Source organism: Mycena indigotica, assembly GCF_014461135.1.
Source record: "Mycena indigotica strain 171206Taipei chromosome Unknown Mind.scaff0018, whole genome shotgun sequence".
In the NCBI taxonomy this organism is placed as follows: Eukaryota; Fungi; Basidiomycota; class Agaricomycetes; order Agaricales; family Mycenaceae; genus Mycena; species Mycena indigotica.
Genome location: NW_023503017.1, coordinates 486,619 through 505,220, shown reverse-complemented (window position 1 = coordinate 505,220; position 18,602 = coordinate 486,619). Strand labels below are relative to the sequence as shown.

General features: G+C 52.7%; 2 protein-coding genes across 2 annotated transcripts; one reads left to right on the top strand and one right to left on the bottom strand.

The window, feature by feature from the left end:
* Positions 1-1,803: 1,803 nt before the first annotated feature.
* On the top strand, positions 1,804-2,768 carry MIND_01408800 (uncharacterized protein; the record flags this gene model as incomplete). Its single annotated transcript, XM_037370485.1, has 4 exons — positions 1,804-1,978; positions 2,025-2,194; positions 2,245-2,340; positions 2,391-2,768. The coding sequence occupies 4 exons, from the start codon at positions 1,804-1,806 to the stop codon at positions 2,766-2,768; spliced, it is 819 nt and encodes a 272-aa protein (XP_037213077.1).
* A 3,794-nt stretch (positions 2,769-6,562) lies between these two features.
* On the bottom strand, positions 6,563-10,430 carry MIND_01408600 (CxC2 domain-containing protein; the record flags this gene model as incomplete). Its single annotated transcript, XM_037370484.1, has 12 exons — positions 6,563-7,014; positions 7,065-7,771; positions 7,825-7,969; positions 8,018-8,200; positions 8,258-8,528; positions 8,580-8,658; positions 8,710-8,858; positions 8,907-9,069; positions 9,122-9,315; positions 9,367-9,765; positions 9,818-10,045; positions 10,095-10,430. 12 exons carry the CDS (start codon positions 10,428-10,430, stop codon positions 6,563-6,565), a joined length of 3,306 nt encoding a protein of 1,101 aa, XP_037213076.1.
* Positions 10,431-18,602: the final 8,172 nt, after the last annotated feature.

Sequence of the window (18,602 nt, the reverse complement as noted above, 5' to 3'; positions counted from 1 at the left end):
AAGATCCTTATCAGGCACATGGGGTAGGGGGGAGGGGGGGGGTCCCTGGGGGGTAAAAAAAACTTTTTGTATATAAAAGATTTGGGCCTTATATGGGTATAAAGACACTGAAAATATAGTGTATACCTTCTAATTTCTATAGTTCAGCACTCTCATTACTTATATCTATATACTTTCAGGCCCATGCACTTGGATAGCCCACTCTGTCGGAGGCCCATGCATCAGGTAATTGATGAGAGGTGAACATGTTGGAGTGTTGATATGGCCTGCCATGTGTGTGTTGGAAGGCTCTAGGTACATACATACCTACACATATACACATACACATGTATAAATTTTTTACAAAAAAAAGTTTCACAAAGATTGAATTTTTTATCCCACTTTTTGATCGCATCAGTGGTCACATGACGCTGATCGTGAGAATATATTACTATATATGGCAGGAGGGGGGGAGGGGAGGGTCCCGGGGGGGTCGGAAAAAAACTTTCCGACCCTATATCCGTGATTCGAACTTTGAACCCCCCTTGAATTGACATAATGAATATTAATGAGTATTCCACTGGCAAGTGGGCCTGAAAATAACCGATTATATTTTGAGTATAATTAAATATACATATACTCAATGATTATGAGTAGTATGATATGGTTATGAACAAAGACTATGATTATCTTATGAATATGAGTATTTTATGAAGATTTCATAATTGAACGGCACTAGACTTAAACCATTTTTAAATTTGGCAGCTGAATCCAAAACACTTGGAATTCATTTGAATCATCTCAGCAATTCCATGCTGCACCCTGACATCATGCTTCACACAGCTAATATTAGATTCATAATCACAGGGCTAGTAGACTGCTAGTAACGACTGGTACTGTACTCTTATTATTGCCAGTCGGGCAAGTAGCCGCATGCGTCTGCGCCTAGTCGCGGGATGGACCGTCGTTCTCGGCAAAATACTCGTAATTGTCCCCATTTCGGGCGCTGCACGGAGGTCAGTCAGACGCGGTGGGAGATGGGGCACGACGTACGCTTTGCGGGGGTCGCGGGCCGCGAGGGTCAGGGAGGCGTCTTTGCCGGACGCATAAACATCCGTTGCGGCCAGCTTGTTGAAGTTGGACGCAGCGTTGAGGAGCAGGCCGCCCTGGGAGGTCGTGCCCGCCACGGGTGCTACGCTGAAGAAGCGGGGGCAGACGTCGATGACGAAGTTCACTGGGGTTGGAGAACCCCATGAGTTTCACGAAAGTGGCCCATGAATGCCACAATTCATGGGTCAAATGGGTGAATCCAAATTCACACTATTCGGATTTCACAGTGTCAATTCACAGACTGTTCTTAAGCTGTCCTTAGCTCCGTGAAATTCACCAACTTTCTCCGTAACCAGAAGTCTGTGAAATTCATAGTATGATATTGTACATGATTTGTAGTCCACGGAAAATCTACGGTAATTTCAGATTTATTCTCGTCGATAGCCAAGTCTCCGAGTAACGCGCCCGTCGCGCACTGGTGTTGGTAACAATGGTGTATCGAGTGTCGCGTTGGTTAGGTGTGGGGACAGTAGCAAATCGGCAAGTCCAGGAGCTCACGGGAGCGCGAAGAGGGTGAGTCATCGGCTGATGTCATATGTGACGTCACTCCACTCGCCTTGGACTTGACCACCACCACTACGTCGATATCGCCCTCAAACCCTCCTCCAATGGCCCACGGCTGCCCGACTCCACCCACTCCACTTTCTAAGCGACACCACAGACACTCATAAGGCGGCCGCCCTTGGTATGTGCTCCCCAACTTCCCGAAACCCAATGGCTAACCACAAATCAAAAGATCGTCGTTCTGAGCAGGACGAGAACCGCCCCGCTGGTCGCAAAGACCGCCACAAGTCGAAGGGAAGCAAGACAACGAGCGGTAACCAGGGCCTGGCTCCGCTTCAAGAGCGCAACGGGGATGCTGCCGCTGCTCGCATCCAGGAGTTGGAAGGTGTGTGGTGCGCTCTCGCTCAGTTCCCTCCCTTCATTCTTTACAGCCCAGCTCGCGGCATCCCAGGCAGACAACGAGCAACTCCGTGCAGAGCAAGCACAGCCGCCTACTGCCACAAACGACCTCATTCCACGGCCACAGAATGTGTCCAAGGCTAAGATGTCGGGCATGCAGCAGCAACTCGGCATGAGTCGTGCACGCTGGCTAGCCTTCAGGGTGCGTCGTCTGCATCACCCATGCTGTCTTCGCTGACTTCTTCTCTCTAGGGTGCCATTCGTGAAGGCATATTTGCTGCGCGACTTGACAGAAGCAAGTCGTGGCATGCACAGAGCGACAAGAGAATCCTTAAGATGGTTAATGTGGTGCGTGCTCGAACACTTTCTCATATGGCCTACACTGACTTGCCGCTCAGGTTCGAGCTGATTTTCCCGAAGCCAACCGCTTTGACAATGCATGGGGCATCAAGCGAATCGCCTCCGAGTCCTTCAGCAACCATAAGTCATACGGACGGTGTGTTGATGACCATAACACATACCGAGGGCGCAAGCGACTGGAGCGGCGGGAAAACCGGGCCAATAGCGATGAAGAAGAAGATAGTCCAACTGTCAATGGCGAGTCCCGCGGGTCATCTCAGCCATCGTCTCGTTCGCCATCGCCAAGTCCATCCACAGTCCCCCAACACCGAACTGCTTCGACTCGCTCGGACGACGAGGACGACGAGGATGATCTGATCAGCTTTGACGATGGGAACGGCGAGCCGCCGCTGAAGCGGCTACACCGAAGGGAGTAAATTTAATTATTCAGAAATCATGTATTTTCCCTCTAGTTTATCAAGTATTTTTCATCTATCTATTTCATGAATTTAAGAAAATCCTGAGTGGGCAACAACAATGTGAAATATATATTCATGTATAGACTAGATACATTCCATAGAGTAACACTGTGAACCAACCCTGTGGAACGTTCCACTCACAGGGCTGAAGTCTATGAAAGTGGCTCCATGAAATCCACTATTGCTAGGTGGATTTCATGGCATATCCCTGTGATCTTCGTGCACCAAGCCCGTGACTGAGTTTCGTGAAAGTCACAGGCCGCTACGACCACAGTGGTTGTCGGGGTTATTGACGCCCACGAAGTTGATTTCGCTGTTGCACCCGCAGTTGTACTGGGGGCGGGTCAGCAAGCCAATCGTGGAGAACTTGAAGGGGGGAGCGACGTGCGGTGAACGACCCGAAGTGTGCCTGGGCGATCTTGCGGAAGTTGGCGAGCACGTTGTCGTGGTTGCCCTTGTCGTAGGTGCCAAACCAAGCCTTGTAGCGCCCAGTGTCGCCGGTGGTCTCGAGATAGTTCACTGCGGTGTCGGCGTAGCGCTGGGCCTGGGCAACGGCAGTGACGAGCGTCGCCTTCTGCTCTTCAGAGCAGCCCCAGTATTCAACGCGCTTCTCGAGGCTATTCTCTGCTCCCCGTGTCAACCGCCGGGAAAGGGCGAAAAACTGCGTGGCAGCTCACCGGGGACTGTCAATGCCGTCGCTGAGAGCGCAGCGCAAGCGATAGCGAGAAGGGTGGTGGCCAACATGGTGAGTCGATTGATTGAAGTAGCTTCAAGATGAACCCACCTCAAGGTAGAGACTGTTTTTATATGGATGATCATCGTCGATGCCGTGACGCGGCGTGACCTCGTATGGCCTGCCAGGCTGCGCTTAGATGGCGTTGAGCGCGCGAGGTACCTCAAAAGGAAGAGACCAGTCCGGGTCCCGCCAGGGTCCGAGAATCGGAATTCAGTGTCAAAGAGATCATTCCGGGTCCCGCCAGGGTCTGAGAATCGGAATTCAGTGTCAACGAGTCAGTTACTATGTAGTACTTGATCTTCCAGTCTATGTTATTCCGACGTTCTTCAGACTGAGAGCTTGTACGGAGCGATAGGCACTCACTAAGTATGCGCTCTAGAGCCTTCGAAGTTCAAGTTGCTGGGTCTGGAGCAATAAGGCAAGCACTCATTCCACTGCATGCCTGCGCATGAGCGCGCCGCTCTGTCGTGGCAGCATAAAGCTGTGTTAAAACTGGTCCAGAGACTGGTTCAGGAATCGGCGCACTCGAACTTGTTTCACTGCCCGGAGCGAGCAACACTCTGACCGCATGTCGGTATTATGGTATCATCTACAAAGCACTTGGTATGTCAGTGGATTCAAGTTACCGGTAAAATTTGGGAGACGCCGCCTAGCCGTTGCCAAGAGCAGAGGAAAGGAATACAAGTAATATCATTCAGGTTTACCAGTGCAGGCGATGGGTCGGGCATTGGTACCCGTTGGGGTTATTAAACAGGTAGAGCTGGTGGTACTCCTCCGCATCCCACCACGGCCCGGCCTCCTGGATCTGCGTGACGATGGCGGTGCCCTGCGGGAAGTGGTATGGGAGGAGCATGGAGGCGAGACGGCGGGAAAGACTGACGTTTGGTGCGAAATGCTTCGCTTGGACCTCCTCCGTCACGCGCTTGGCGGTGGCGGCCTGCTCGGCGGTGGTGGTGAAGATAGCGCTGCGGTATTCTGAGAAAGAAAGCGAGTTAGCAGGAAGTACTCGGAGTGGGTCAACAACGCACGCGTGCCGACATCTGGCCCCTGCTTGTTCTCTGTCGTCGGGTCGTGGGTGCGGTAGAAGAACTCTACCAACTCGGCGTAGCTGACGAGATTTGGGTCAAACTCGATGCGGACAGCCTCGGCGTGGCCTGTTGCGCCGCTGCAGACGGTGCGGTAGTCTGGATTTGTGGAAGTCTCCTTCCCGCCCGTGTACCCGACCGTTGTCTTGAGTATGCCCTTGGCGGGCGGGAAATGCTTCACGAAGATGTGCTCGGTGCCCCAGAAACAGCCCGAGGCAAAGATGGTGACTTCAGTCGTTGCTGGAGGTGATATCAAGAGAAAAAGCTATCCGACCAGCACCGTCCGGAGCCGGCCCGACAGGTCGCCCGTTCGAGTCTCCTCAGAAAATGTATTTTCGACTTGTTAAATAAATCTTGACGCGTCCGGGCACGACCAGGGCCCGCAAATGTTCCACAACACATCCCGGTTCGCCATCCATGGCAGCCACTTCATTGCTGCATCATCAATCTCAATATCCAAGAGGTGTCAAATTCGGGCGTCCAGCCTACCCGAAATCAAACGTAAAGTTGATGGCGGCCGGGGCCGGCAGGCTCGATTTGGGGCCACCGGTCCACCGGAGCTCAACAAGAAATGACATTGTTTGGATTACCCATTGGAGGAGACAAAAACAAGGCACTAATGGTTGAACAGTCAACATGTCCATAATTTAGACTAACTCACATATTTCTGGTTGCTTCAATAAATTTTTGGCTGGCGCGGCCCTGCGGGCCGCGCCGAAATCTGCCTAAAATTTTCGGCGGTCACACTTGGAGCTGCCGGACGCCGAAAATTTCATTTCGGCGCCGATGTCACACCGATTTCGGGCGCCGAATTGAATAAAATGCTACAGTAACTGGTGTGGTGGGCCGGCGATGGATGGCAGTGCGCCGGAGCTGCCAATCAAATTTATGTTTGATCTCGGGTAGGCTGGACGCCCGAATTTGACACCTCTTGCTCTGCACTATATGTATGGTTGCTGCCTCTGTGCAGGTGACTCACAGGGTTCAGCAGCCTAAGACAGCAGTGACTGATTCTGGTTCAAGTGTCTGCACTACAGAATCAGAGCACATATATATATTGAGTTGTACAATGGAATCATAGGTACTATATATAATAATATAGTCAGGAAGCTCCTGTGGATTTGGACTGACCATAAGAACTTGGAGTACTTCCGAAAGGCGCAGCACCTCAACCGTTGGCAAGCCCGATGGTCCAGGTCACTGTACCTCTCTCGTTTCGACTTCACGCTACACCATGTCCCCAGTCACCAGATGGGCCGCCCTGATGCCCTCTCCCGTCGGCCTGATCGCGGCATCTCCAAGGACAACTCAGAGGTCACCCTCTTCCGCGACATCAAGGAAGTGCTATCCGGTGAGCCTGACCTAGAGGAGCCTGTCGCGCTTGCAGCCTGGCAACTCTTGAAGGTCCGAGGTCAAGTTCGGGGCCCCCGCTCATCATGTTCGGACGAATGGGCTGTCTCGGGTGATTTTTTGTACTTCTGCGGCAAGATCGTAGTCCCCAAGGACAAGGACCTCATCATTGAGCTCTGCCACGATACGTGAGTCGCCAGACATGCCGGGCGGTTCAAGACCTTAGAACTGGTTTCGGGCAACTACTGGTGGCCACAGATGTCCCGCCATATTGGACACTACGTTGCGACTTGCGACTTATGCTGCCGCATGAAGGCCCTCCGAACACCCTTGGCAGTAATCTGAAGGCTTCACATGTGGAGCTGTCCAGCCAATTTGATTGCTTTCCCACTGGCCGCTCCACCCCGCCTGGAGGGGCCAGCGCAAAAGGCTTCACCCTCGCTTGGGACAGCCAGCCAGTGCCAAGATCCATCGCGGGCTCAATCATTCGGGACACAGATTTTATTCGGGCGCCGCACCTAGCCGCGAAAAAAAAAAAAAAAACATGTTTTAGACATATAAAATAAACAAAATTATTATTTTTATTCCACGCCTTCCCTCGCCCGCACCTGCGCCCTCGTCGCGTATCGCGGTGTCGCGTTTACTTCTGTTTCTCCCCCCACCCTCTCAGGCGGGACGGTCTCCTCCGTGCCTATATCCAATTCCAATATCTCTTCTGCCGTTCCCTCCAGCAGTCCCCGCAAAAGATCTGGACTCTGAGCCGCTGCAATCGCTCCCAGTGCCGGTTGACTCCAACTAGCAAAAAACGACTCCCCCACGGCCTTGTATAGAGCCATCTGGCTTTGCGCGTAAGCCTTCAAGCCTGAAGCCAATCCTACGTCGACCCCACTTCGTTCTTCCATCCTATTCCGCCAATCGCGCTGAATTGTCGCCAAGCTGCGTAAAACACGCTTCATTTCTTCCCGTAACAATGCAACTTCTTCCCGCCACCGGTCTCGGCGAGCTCTGGCCTTGCTCCAATCCACTCGTACGGCTGTGTGACCTTCAGAATCAAGACCGACCAAAACACAAGAAGAAACCTACAATCGTGCAGAGCTTGATCGACTCCTCCCTGTACAGTCCAAATCCACGATGTTGTTGCATTCAGCGCTCCCTGAGTCGGCTCGTTTCGCGAGGCACGTCCCGATTCTGCAGCTCGCAGTTTCTTCATTGCTTGAATATCCTTCTCCACCTCCGCGCGCTTATTAATGTCGCCCGGTTCCAGCTTTCGGAATTGCGGCGCGAAGTCCACGCCTTTCAGTGCAACCAGAGCCTCGTAAGCTCTTCGATACTTGGCCGAGACCCTCCTAATTCTCTCTCCCACTCTTGCCAACAGTGTTGCCGACCGCGTGGACTGTTTTTGGCCCACCGAATTCGCATTTCGCCAATAGACTAGATGCGCTTGCGTGTATAGATACCCGCGCAGACTTGTGAGAGCATCTGCACACTGCCCCATACGAAGTTTTGCCTCTGCTTCGATAACACCCCGTGCGCAAATGACATTTCGCTGTGGCAGCACAATGTCGGATGGGAAGTAGAGCTTCGTCAATTCGGCTTTCGGTGGAGCGACTTCGGCCGGTCGACGATTGTCCTCTGCTATCCGTAACTCCTCTGCTCCGGGCATATAGCTGAGTTGCAACTGCTCCCACGATTTTAGCTTCTTCAAAAGCGCAAATCGTTGTTCTTGAATTGCTCCAGAACGATCTGCTGACAGAAGTGTTTTTGATTCCAGTTCGGCCAAAATCCGGCGTCTGAAATCAAAGCAAATCAGCATGAAACGACAGGCTATCTGCCAGCGACTTACTGAGACTCCTCAATTACCAGCCCATTTTTCACAAACGCAGCAGCCGTCATTTTCCCCCCCTCCATCATGGGAATGAGCCCAGCCCTGACGTCTTCCAGCTCGGCTGCCTTCAAATCAGCCAGTATGTCGCGTTCAGAGGGTCCAGCTAACACACAGGATAAGCAAGCTTTCCAAGCCTTCATTTCGTTCTCACCTTCTGTCCCCCCAACGACAAGGTAAGGGTTGGGCTTCGAATGGTCTGCTTCCCACTCGTTTACAGTCGCCTCCCAGTTTTTGAGGGTGTCCGAGGCCACGTTTTCACACATCTCCGCGAATTCCTCGTCTTGAGTAGCCGATTCCGCCAGGGCCACGATGAGCTTTCGCATGAGGGTACTGCCTATCCAAAAATTAGTTTTGTCTTCGTCACCCCGTAACAATAATCGCATTTACTCACCTAAACCAATATTCTTCCCGAAATTTAGGTGGTCGATCTTATCCTCAATTGTGTCTTGTTGCCCACCCGGCCCCATTTCCTTCGTTGACCAGCTGATTGGATTTAGAAGGGACCAAGTCCTCTCGATGCCTTCTCCGTCTGTTTTCCCCACACCCCATGCGTACTTCAACGTATTGTTCGAGCGGCAAGATGTTTCGTGAGCCGATGCATGCCAAACAGGCAGAGCATATTGGATGGTGATGGCTGAGAGGTCGACCTGGATGTCTCCGCGCTGGATAATGCGCTTAGCTCAAGTCGGCCAGAGCACTTGCCATTGGCAAACCACATCATATGAGATGGTAACGCTGGTGATCGTTTCGCCTTCCAAGGTTGCGAGCACAATGAAATCCATGTTTGCATATCTGTTAAAACCGTTAGCAATGAGAAGAATGGGGCCTCATAACCAGACATACCGTTCGCCTTTCTGCAAGTCTCCGATGCCTCGACGTCGAACCAGACCATGACGAGCACAAATAACCCCTCCCACACCTGAAACCCGGAGCCCAGTGGTAAGTTTCGTGTCCTTCTGCATCAGCGCGGCGAAAGCAGCACAAGTAGTCACCTAACATCCTTGTCAATAACTCATTCCCGTTAAGAGTCGAATGCTTACGTCTTTTTCAGCCACATAGTCCTTAAGATGTCGATGATACGCCTCGTTCTCCACAAAATAACTTTGACCTCTTCCTAAAGCCGGGTCACTTCGTTGGTTCTTGCGCAAACGATTTTTCAGTCGGAAGTTGGCGTCAACAGACAACATGAGCTTGTAAAGATAACTGCAAAAAAAGAGTCTCAGAATTTTAGTTCTTTGCGCCTTCTGCAACATACCTTTGTCCACTTTTCACGTTCTGCCACCCCACAGGAAGATTTCGCCCATCATGGGGACAAGCCCAGCACTCTACGTATAAGCCGCCTTTCGGAGTTAGCTCAAGGCCATTCTCTTCATGTCCGCGACCGGCGCGCTTGGCTTGCATGAGATACGCATGCTGTCGAGCGCAAAGAAGAAAAGATTTATATCGGTCCTGTGCACGATCTTCAGTTTCGTCCTCCACTTGCCAAAAAGAGAAACCTACGGGTGTAGTCTCCACTCTCGCAGGATCGTTTAAGCACTCCAAACTTCCTACGAAATCGTGTGCGTTGACATTCCCGACTACCTTGAGAAGACGAAATAGCTCGAGCGCCTCCAGGGTTACGCAGGTGGCTGGGTCCGTAGTCGTTGCTGGATACCAGCCATGTGCAATAAGTTGCTGCAGGATATTGCGCCGCTGGCCAATATTGCAATTGCAGCTTTGCGTCGCCAAGGTAAAGACGCCACGGACATCTACGATGACCATGCGTTTTATGGTTCCGGGATTTGCGCACGGGAAACCATGATGCCCGAGTTGGAATACCATTCCCAGTCCCTTCTCTCCTTCGGGACCTCGCAACGGCGAATGCAGCAAAGTTCGCGACCAGAATTCTCCGTTCCATTCCTAGGCGCAGTATGTTAGTCGCTTCATCGGGGGTAGGCCCTCGAAAACGTACCTTGACAACATGCAGAGGTTGTCTCATATGCTGAGTGACGACACAGTTGTGGCATTGCAAGTATTCCCCGCAGTGCTTGCACTTGAAAAGGCGCACATCTGGTGTACCATATTTAGCGGGACAAAAGGCGCATTTGGGGTGGTGAATGAAGTCGCCGAGACCCTCTCGACGGATCAGCTCGTCCAGAAACAGAGGCGCATGGGGCAGCCAGACAGAAAGAGGGTCGTCCTATGGGCAAGCAATAAGTAAAACAGCGATATCCCTGACTACCACTCACAGAGCTGGCATATCTTTTTCTTTTTTCCGTCGCGGCTCCCTCCTCGTCATCCGGATGTGTGTCGTATGATGAGACGGTCTGCGCTATGACGCGCAAGTCAGACCCAGTTGGCGCGAGAAGAGGGGTCCAGCCAGCTAGACGGATGTCCTCTTCCGCTAGCTCGTCAACCCCAAAGCCTGTGCCGTTATTCACCAGCGAGACCTTTTGCGTATAGGCTCTGGCTCCATCTTCAGAAACGTGCACCTGGTGGTCGCCAGGTGGGACGCTCATCAGCGGTATGTCGTATATAACATCGCCCAAGTTCTCCAACACGCTGCGGCGACCTCGACGAGCCATGTCAGCAAGGGTTGTGATGGTCAGGAACAGCAGGACGCCTTACCGGCATCATTTCCTCCACCACACCCGACTCCTCAAGGAGGACACTTGAGTGAAAAATGTCCAGTCACACATGTCACACGACCGGATGGATTTTTTTGGCTAGGCCACAAAACACAAGTCGTACTAAACTATTACTGAGGATTGCATGCAAAAACGAGGGGGGGGCGAATGTAATGTAAATGTAAGAGCGACAAATCAAAGGAATGTAAAAAACGAGGTAGGGCGGCGCGAATGTAGATGTATGAGCGATAAATCAGAGAAACAGAAGTCAAATATTGTGGGGGCGACGGGTGGCATTGTGATTTGAAATCCTCTCGATCCAACGAGCTCGCTTTGCCTCCCACTGACAAGCCAGGTCATATGTGATGATGGGAGGCAAAGGGCATTCGCAGCCGCGAGCTTCGAGGACGAATTCACCCCAAGGAGACGGCATGAGCGACTTTTTCGTGCCCGCTGAAGGGTTGGGACAGGTACCCATAACGCTTGAATGCCCTTCTTGATAGATGTATCCAAGATGAGCGATTGGTATGCGCTGCCAGCCACGAAGTTTCCGAATCCCATTCCTGACAGAGTACTTAGTGCGACTAGTCAATTGCATTCGAGGGCCTCACCTCGACAAAACCGTGCGTGGGCTGATGTTCGTGGGCCAGTAATGTACAAGAGTCGCAGGCATATAGGCCGCGCATGCAAGCCTCTTTCGCGGCACAGCGGAAAAGCTTGATGTCGCCAGAAATTGCGGACATGCGCCAGGTACATTCAAGAGGTTCGGCCCCCAATGACTGTTGGCGTGCAAGTCGAGACGTCCAGTGTTCCTCATGTGAAAGACTACGTTGCTGATAACGAATGGCATCGCAGGCCAACCGGCCGTCGTCGCTGGTATCGTCGCTGGCCCGGCTGTCGTCGTCAGAATCGGAGTGGGACTCAGAGGCAGCGTCGCGACCACGAGTGTTGCCTGGGGTGTTGCAAGGAAGGTTCAGCCAAAACTAAGCACTCAAGTGGTTAGCTCTGCGTTTATATCAAGTTAAGAGAAAAAAAAACCTCGAAGTCCACGTTCCGGCGGTCCAGTGTGAGGTGCGTCCATGAGTTCGACATCACCGTCGGAGTCCTCTGCAGGGATTGTCGCTGCCGCGTGGGATTCCTTGTAAAAAATCAGAGTGCGTATGGTTATGAATGCGCGAGATACCTGAGCGCTTTTTTGACGAACAGGGAAGTATGCGGTAATTTGTCGTTGACGAGGAGTAGCCATAAAAGAGGGGGGAGGAGTGGACCATCGGGGACTTTTATGACCTTTGGTGTCGTCGGCTAAACGCGAGACGAAACCATGGAACATATTAGAACGACTTGGCAAGAGAAAAGATGGGTCGTCACGAGTCCGATAGATACGCCCGGCGTCACGGGTAATATGCCGTGCCTCACTCAATCATCACGCATGTACACGCAAGGCGATATCAAAACTTTAGCGAAAATTTGGGGGAGTTCGAGACCAACCACTCTCGTTTCTTTCTTCCCTCCCCCCCCTTCCAGCCCTCTTCACGGAATGACTTCCGACTTTTCTGCACTCAGCCTGAGACTGCTGCCCGTGGGGTTACATCCGGAGCTCTGCGACGATCGCGCTGTAAGTTACAGACGCGCAGGTCGGGTGGGTCACGGTCTTGCCGCTGTCGACGACAGAGACTGACCACAGACTTAGCCTTTGGTGGGTGTATGGATGTTTTTCGACAATCAAGACACGCCGAAGTACCGAGTGTATCCCACTGGCCCTCCGTTGCCTGTCTCTGCGCATCGTGGAGCACCCCGTCGACCACCTCGCCCTCACTTGGCCGTCGACCTGCGACAGGAGCCCCTCCTCGCCACTCACAACGTCCTCGATACATCCTTCCCTGGTGACTTGGACCTGACGAGTTGTGTTCACTGCCAGCATCACTGTGCTGCCTCGATCGAGGACACGACGGCCCTGCAAATGCAAATATTCGAAAATGCTCGTGCCATCTACGTGGTCCTCCCGATTTGTCCTCATGGTGACCGTGCCGAATTCCGCCATCGCAACCGCGCCGTCCAGGCCATCCTCGAAAGGGAGGACTTGAAATCGCTTTGCGAGTCTTTAAGCTTGGTCACCAGCGGCCTGCGAACCTGCTTGGGTACCGTGGGTGTAGTCCAGCTTGCGCACCCCGTCGCCCACCTGTTCCCGTCCGAGTCGGAGCTCGAGGACGAGGAGGACATGATGCGGCTGCGCAACATTGGACAGACCGACTATCCCGCATTGCTAAGGACTTTGCAATCGATGCCTTACTCGAAGGAGGGGAAGGAAGACGCGCAACGGGTCGTCTTACTCTGGCTCTCACAGTGTCGCAACGACGAATCAGGGGCGGCCTATCTAGTGTAGAAATTTTGTGATTTACCACTTGAAGTCGTGTCAATGATGATGTCCATTTGTTGTCGGGGAAAAAAAAAATAACAAGTCCTCACTTGGCAACTAAGGCACGCGCGGGGTAGATTTCGCTGGGATATCAAATGGGGGTACACTCGATCTCGATCTTGGACGACAGCACTTGCCTAAATCCGCGCCGTCTATTCATTCCTTTCCTGTCCTGCCCCCAACATCACTGCGGACCGAGCATGGGGTCTTCGTCGTCTCCTTTGCTGCCGGGTAGGTTCAGCTCGAACAAGTTGTAGCTCTTCTCAGCTAATCGACATCCAGGTCTCTACATTGACGCTGAATGCTCTGATTGTGGGCTGGGGACTTGTTCGGTCGCAAGCTGAGCCAAAATTATTTCACAGATTCGCCCATTGTATTTGCTGAAGATATTCGCCGCCGAGAACTTGAAGCATCCTCACGTCGACGCGCTAAGTTGGATTCTCAGCGACAACCAGTGAAGAGCAAGCCAAAGAATCCAGGTACCGTCCAATTTGTTTGTCTTCACCATCCGCCAACGACTGACGGACTCCTAGTGAAAAAATCAGGTCTGTTTGTTATGGGAATCTAAAGTATGACCAGCTCACGTTTTCGAGTAGGCATTCGCTTGGTTTCGCCTATCCTGACCGAGGGTCATCGCGATGACGTTGCGTTGCAATGGACCGAAGCGCAGGCATATGCATCAGCAGCGAGACCTCCGCCCAGTCCATCTAGGCGCAATCCCACTCATTGCTGCAACATGTGCCAAAACTTGCTCTGTGCCCCCGTCATGTAAGTTTTCTTTGCGGTGTTAGAACTTGAAGATCATTCATCTCCCTCTCCAGCAATCGTTGTGGCCATATCTACTGTTTCGTGTGCATCCGCAAGCACTTTCAAACGAGCTTTAGATGCCCCGTGCCAACGTGCATGCAGATGACTCTGCGTTTTCCTCCCGCAAGCGTTGCCGTCTGTGATGCACTTCTGCAAGCCGCCTATGCAGCGGAGTACCCGGAGTGGAACAATGAGAGCAAAGTAGTGGTGAGCTGGAGGGGAATGACCTTCCCTGTGCGAGATTCATCGTTTGGGTTAGCGCCAATGGGCGACAATACTCCTGCGGCTTCGACTTCGAATAGTATCATGTAGTTTATGATGTTTGTTTTTCGGGCGACGCCAAAAAGAAAATGGACAGCATTCGATATGTTTCATTCGGCCTAATGTTAATTGAGAGTTCACTGAGAGTTTGAAGTGAGAGACTTGGTTTTGTAGGCGCTTATCTGCCTGGCGATCGTTTCGATTGACCGTGATCCCGGGTTGGCCTCTCCGTGACGCCGCCTCATTAACAGTAGCGAGTGGCTTCTAGGTCAGACACCAGGTAGTTTAAGCCAAGGAAACCAGCCAGTCATGTCCTCTAGGTCTCTCTGCATGTCCCTTTTTTTTAAATACATTTTTCCGGATTTTATTGTAGGATAGAGTCGCAGGTCTTCACGCTCGAGTAGACAACTGATGTTTGCGCCAAATTTCGTTTGTGAAGTACCACACAACCCAAAATTTTGAGAAGGACAGTGGTCAAAGTTGTTGACAAAATGGAATATGAGCACCCAGAAGCATCTGCCCGAAGCTACACTGGCTTGCAGAGGCTTATGCGAGTAATCTTTGCGGCCTTTTGCAGCTTCATCAGCGTGACATCACCCACAGATCTTTTCTTTTTACCTACTATGTCGACCCACACTCGCTCTCGCTGCCTCCCTGGCAAGTCACAGATTGCGCGCCATCCCTCAACCATTCTAGCTCGACGCCAAGCTTCTGCCAGGTATCGGGCGCGTAATCATCCGGAAGAATCTGCTGAGGGTGCAGCGCACGGCAAACCACGGTATACACACTCACTCGTACTGCCCTGCTATACTCATCCAATGTACGTTAGGCGACGGGCGCAAATGTCAGGCGAAGAGCATAGCAAGGCAGAAGAGCGTCGACAGTCGCGAGAACGCAGTCACATCTATCGAGAGAAGTAGCTATGTGGCCGTTCCTCGAAACACCACTGACGTGCGAGAAGGCATTCCGCAGAAATCGCCGAACGCAAGCGCGAGGCACCGGGCAAGAAAATACGTGGAAACATATGGCCTTGAAGCATGGCTTGAGCGCGACAGGCGGCGCCGCGCGAGCGAAAGCAACTGATCGAGGCCGACGAGGAGCTGCGGGCTTGGGGAGAGGAATGGGAGAGGATGAAATCGGTCAAGGTTCGACATCGAGAGGCTGCCAAGTCCCTGCTACAGGTGTCGCGCTCTGTGGTTTAGTGGTTTAGGTTTCTGCTCTCGCTGTTTGTCCCTTTTGCTGTCGTTCCCTTTTTTCTTGCAATGTATTTTGTATGTATTATTCAACGTCTACTACGAGAACCAGCTGGGATACGTTGTTCGTAGACCTCACCCCGCTGGCGTGCTCCCAGGAACTCCTCCAATGCATCTTCAAGTGTAGAACGGCGGTCGTGGTGCGAGTTTTTGATACCAGCAGTATTCAGCACAGTCTCAAGACTATGGTCAGAAAGTCAGTGGATTGGACCAAAAGCGTGATTCCTGGCACGCACTAAGTCGGAAAGACTCCAGGGTGAACCCCTCGGTAGACAATATACCAAGGTTCATTGGGCACACGTGCCTCAAGGCGATCCGGGCTGATTGTGTCCGTCGCACTGGCCATGCCTCGCGGTGTCCGTTCGATGGGCATGGGGAGTACCCCACGCGGTCGGGGGCGTCGTCGTTGTGTAGCCCAAACGAACTGCGCAGGCAAATACCCGCTGTGCAATCGTCGGATCCACATATGACTTGTAAACGGCTAAACGGAAACCGGTAGTTGAGAGTTCGACACGCCTCCTGCGTTGTGGTTAGCTGCAGTGGTGAGTTTAATTGCCATCGTACCAAACGTCGAAAACACCCACTACTCGACCACAAAATACCACCCAACAGCCAGGAATGGCGACGGGCGGCAACGACCTCCGCTCGTCCACGCGTTGGACCCGGCCTCCCGAAACACCTTGGCTGGCGTCAGCAGCTTGGGACCTGAGCATTAATCACGTTGCGTGGAGACCTGATGAGAATCATAAGATGGCTTACCAGTGAGTGGTCCAACGCGGCTGAGTAGTAGGTGTGGAGTATACATACTCGCGAACAGGCTCGCGGCGCGCCTGAATGGCACTCTCCGGAAGAATAGAGGGCTCGTTGGTGGTCGGGGGCACTTGTTCATCGTCGTCAGAAATGGTTATCGCTGATTCCGCGTCGCTCAGGCTATTGCTGATTGCCGATTCTGCGTCGCTCAGGCTATTGCTGTCACTGGGATCCAAGGAGACGTCAGCAGATTCAGTATCACTGTCCAAACTGGGCAATGACGCGAATCTCACGCGGGCGCGCCGTGAGCCTGCGAGTATCGTGGTGTGAGGTTGCCTCTGTCGCATCATGAGGTGAGCCTTGCTTTCCTAATCAGGACAGACATTCAAACAAAGACGGACCTTCAGCCAAGAATGGATCCGCGGGAGAGCGTCGGGCCGCTGAACGAGAGGTGTATGCGAATGTGTGCCGTCAGGACGGCCTGAGCTTCGACATGATGGACCTGGATTAGGCTTCGGCGGGTCGTTGGTCGTCTTTCGGCGACATCGGCCGGAGTTCCCCGTCTACTCGGGTCTCGGCGTTCGGGTATCCCCGTCCTTTCGTTGGCTGTTGTCGTTCGCGCGCCTTGTCAAGTCGGCCCCTCCCGTAGGACTTCCCCGTGGTGGTTCGGACTACGTCTTGTTTCTTGTTTCGTTCGTGTTTTTTTGTATTTTTTTTTTTTGCAATCAACCAGTCGTCTTGCGCTCGTTCGTCATGTGGTGGGTAAAAACAGGAGATTTTATTATTAGGGGCCCGAGGGCCCCGCCAAAGGTTAAAATAGAGCAGATTATGAGAGGAATAAGGATGGCCCCCAGGGCCTTCATACGGAGGGAGGTGTGCCTCATTTCATCAGGCAGAGTGTGCCGGTGGCCCGGGGCGGTCCGAGACGATTTGGATCGGGGGTCCGGCCGTACGCGGGGAGGGGCGGTGAGTTGTTGAGGCGTCGACGCTTTGTGGCGGGCCCGGCACCCTGGGCCGGGCAGGCGTGTTCCATGTGCCGATGGTGCTCGTCCAGGGAGACCCGCCTAGGGGTGCCCCACTTCAGAGCGGGCTCCTTTCTCCCGTAGAGGACGCGGTTGAAGACCACGGGTTGGGCTTCGAGGGTGCGCCCGTATAGGTAGGCAAGGGAGGCGATGACGATAGCCACTATCGTAGCCCACGCCGGGAGTGCGATGACGGTGGTAGTGTCCATTCTGTTGCGGGTGTAGGGGGATCGCTTAGATTCTGTCAGACTGCGGGTCGGGCCGTGCAAGGACTTCTCCTAAGAACGCGCGCCCGGAACAGAACAGACGGATAGTCGGGCCCGCAAGTACGGCGGGCGGTGTAGATCGAAACCGAAAGGGCCCGTGAACTCGGTCCCTTGTCGTAGTTGGTGGTCGATGGTTCGAATCGGGTCGTGTCGGGCCCGATGAGTCGATAGCGTCTCCTCACACGGAGTAAGGTAGTTCTTCAGACGATCTAAGCGATAGAGTACAGGGTACACTATCGCTCCTTATATACGCGGGCCCGCAAAGGGGGTGATCGGACACCCTGGCCTCTCCTCCTCCTCCTCGCTCCGGTTCCTGGCCGCAGAGGGGACGATCGCACATCCCTTGCGGGCCAGGCGCTACTCCTGACCTCCTAGCACTCCTCCCCAGTCCCCTGGTGTCGAGTTGGGCTCGGCGACGGCTCGACGCGTCGTTCTCGGTCACGTGCTTCCCACGTGTGCGTTCCTCCTACTGGGGCGCATGTTCCCCGTCGTCACGTGCTGCGTGTTACGGGCCCGCAATGGCCTGACACCAGCGCCGGAGCGGACGGGCCGGGTCTTATCCGTGACAAACACATCACCACTGTTCAACTACTTGCTACTTGGTCAGGCACTTCCCTGCTTGACAAGGAGTGAATGTTTAGGGAAAAAAAATTGTATTTCCAAACAGTGTGTGTACCTATAGTATATTGCAATTTTGGCCCCCAAATCGAAGAATTTATCAAAGTTTTCACGCCTTCAGTGCTCACTAACACTAGTGTATGTCAGCTTCAAGTTGCACAATAGTATTATACCAATTCTAATAGCTTTTTGACCACATATGGCTTGATATATTCATATCTCTATTAAAAAAACTGCTACTGTACTATTTCAATCAATTAGTCCTGTCACGGTCACCTTGACTTTTTTGGCCGAAAATTTTCTGCCTGTCACAGGTCACAGCAAGTTTCTTTGGCCCTAAACCATCCCAAAATGGTAATTTTTAAAAGTTTCCGCGCCTACGGCGCGCAGAACTTCCATATAAGGCAGGAGGTCACACCAAATTCACCCCTTGGCTGAATTGCACATTTCTGCCACATGTGTCACAGGTCACAGGCCCGCAGAATTGAATGAAATAGTACAGTACTCTCAGCCTAGGTCCTACATCCTGTCCAACCCCCACCTCCATTGTTGTTGCCGCTATACACAGGATGTCATGATTGACATCGGGTCTTCTCGCATCAGACACGGATGCAAACCCATGCCCATATTTGGACATAGGCCACCACAGGCACTGTCCATGAGCCTCTCTACACCTTATACTGCCTTTCAACTGAAATTGCCTTTTTTGGCAAGCCTCAATGATCTGTTAGCTTGAT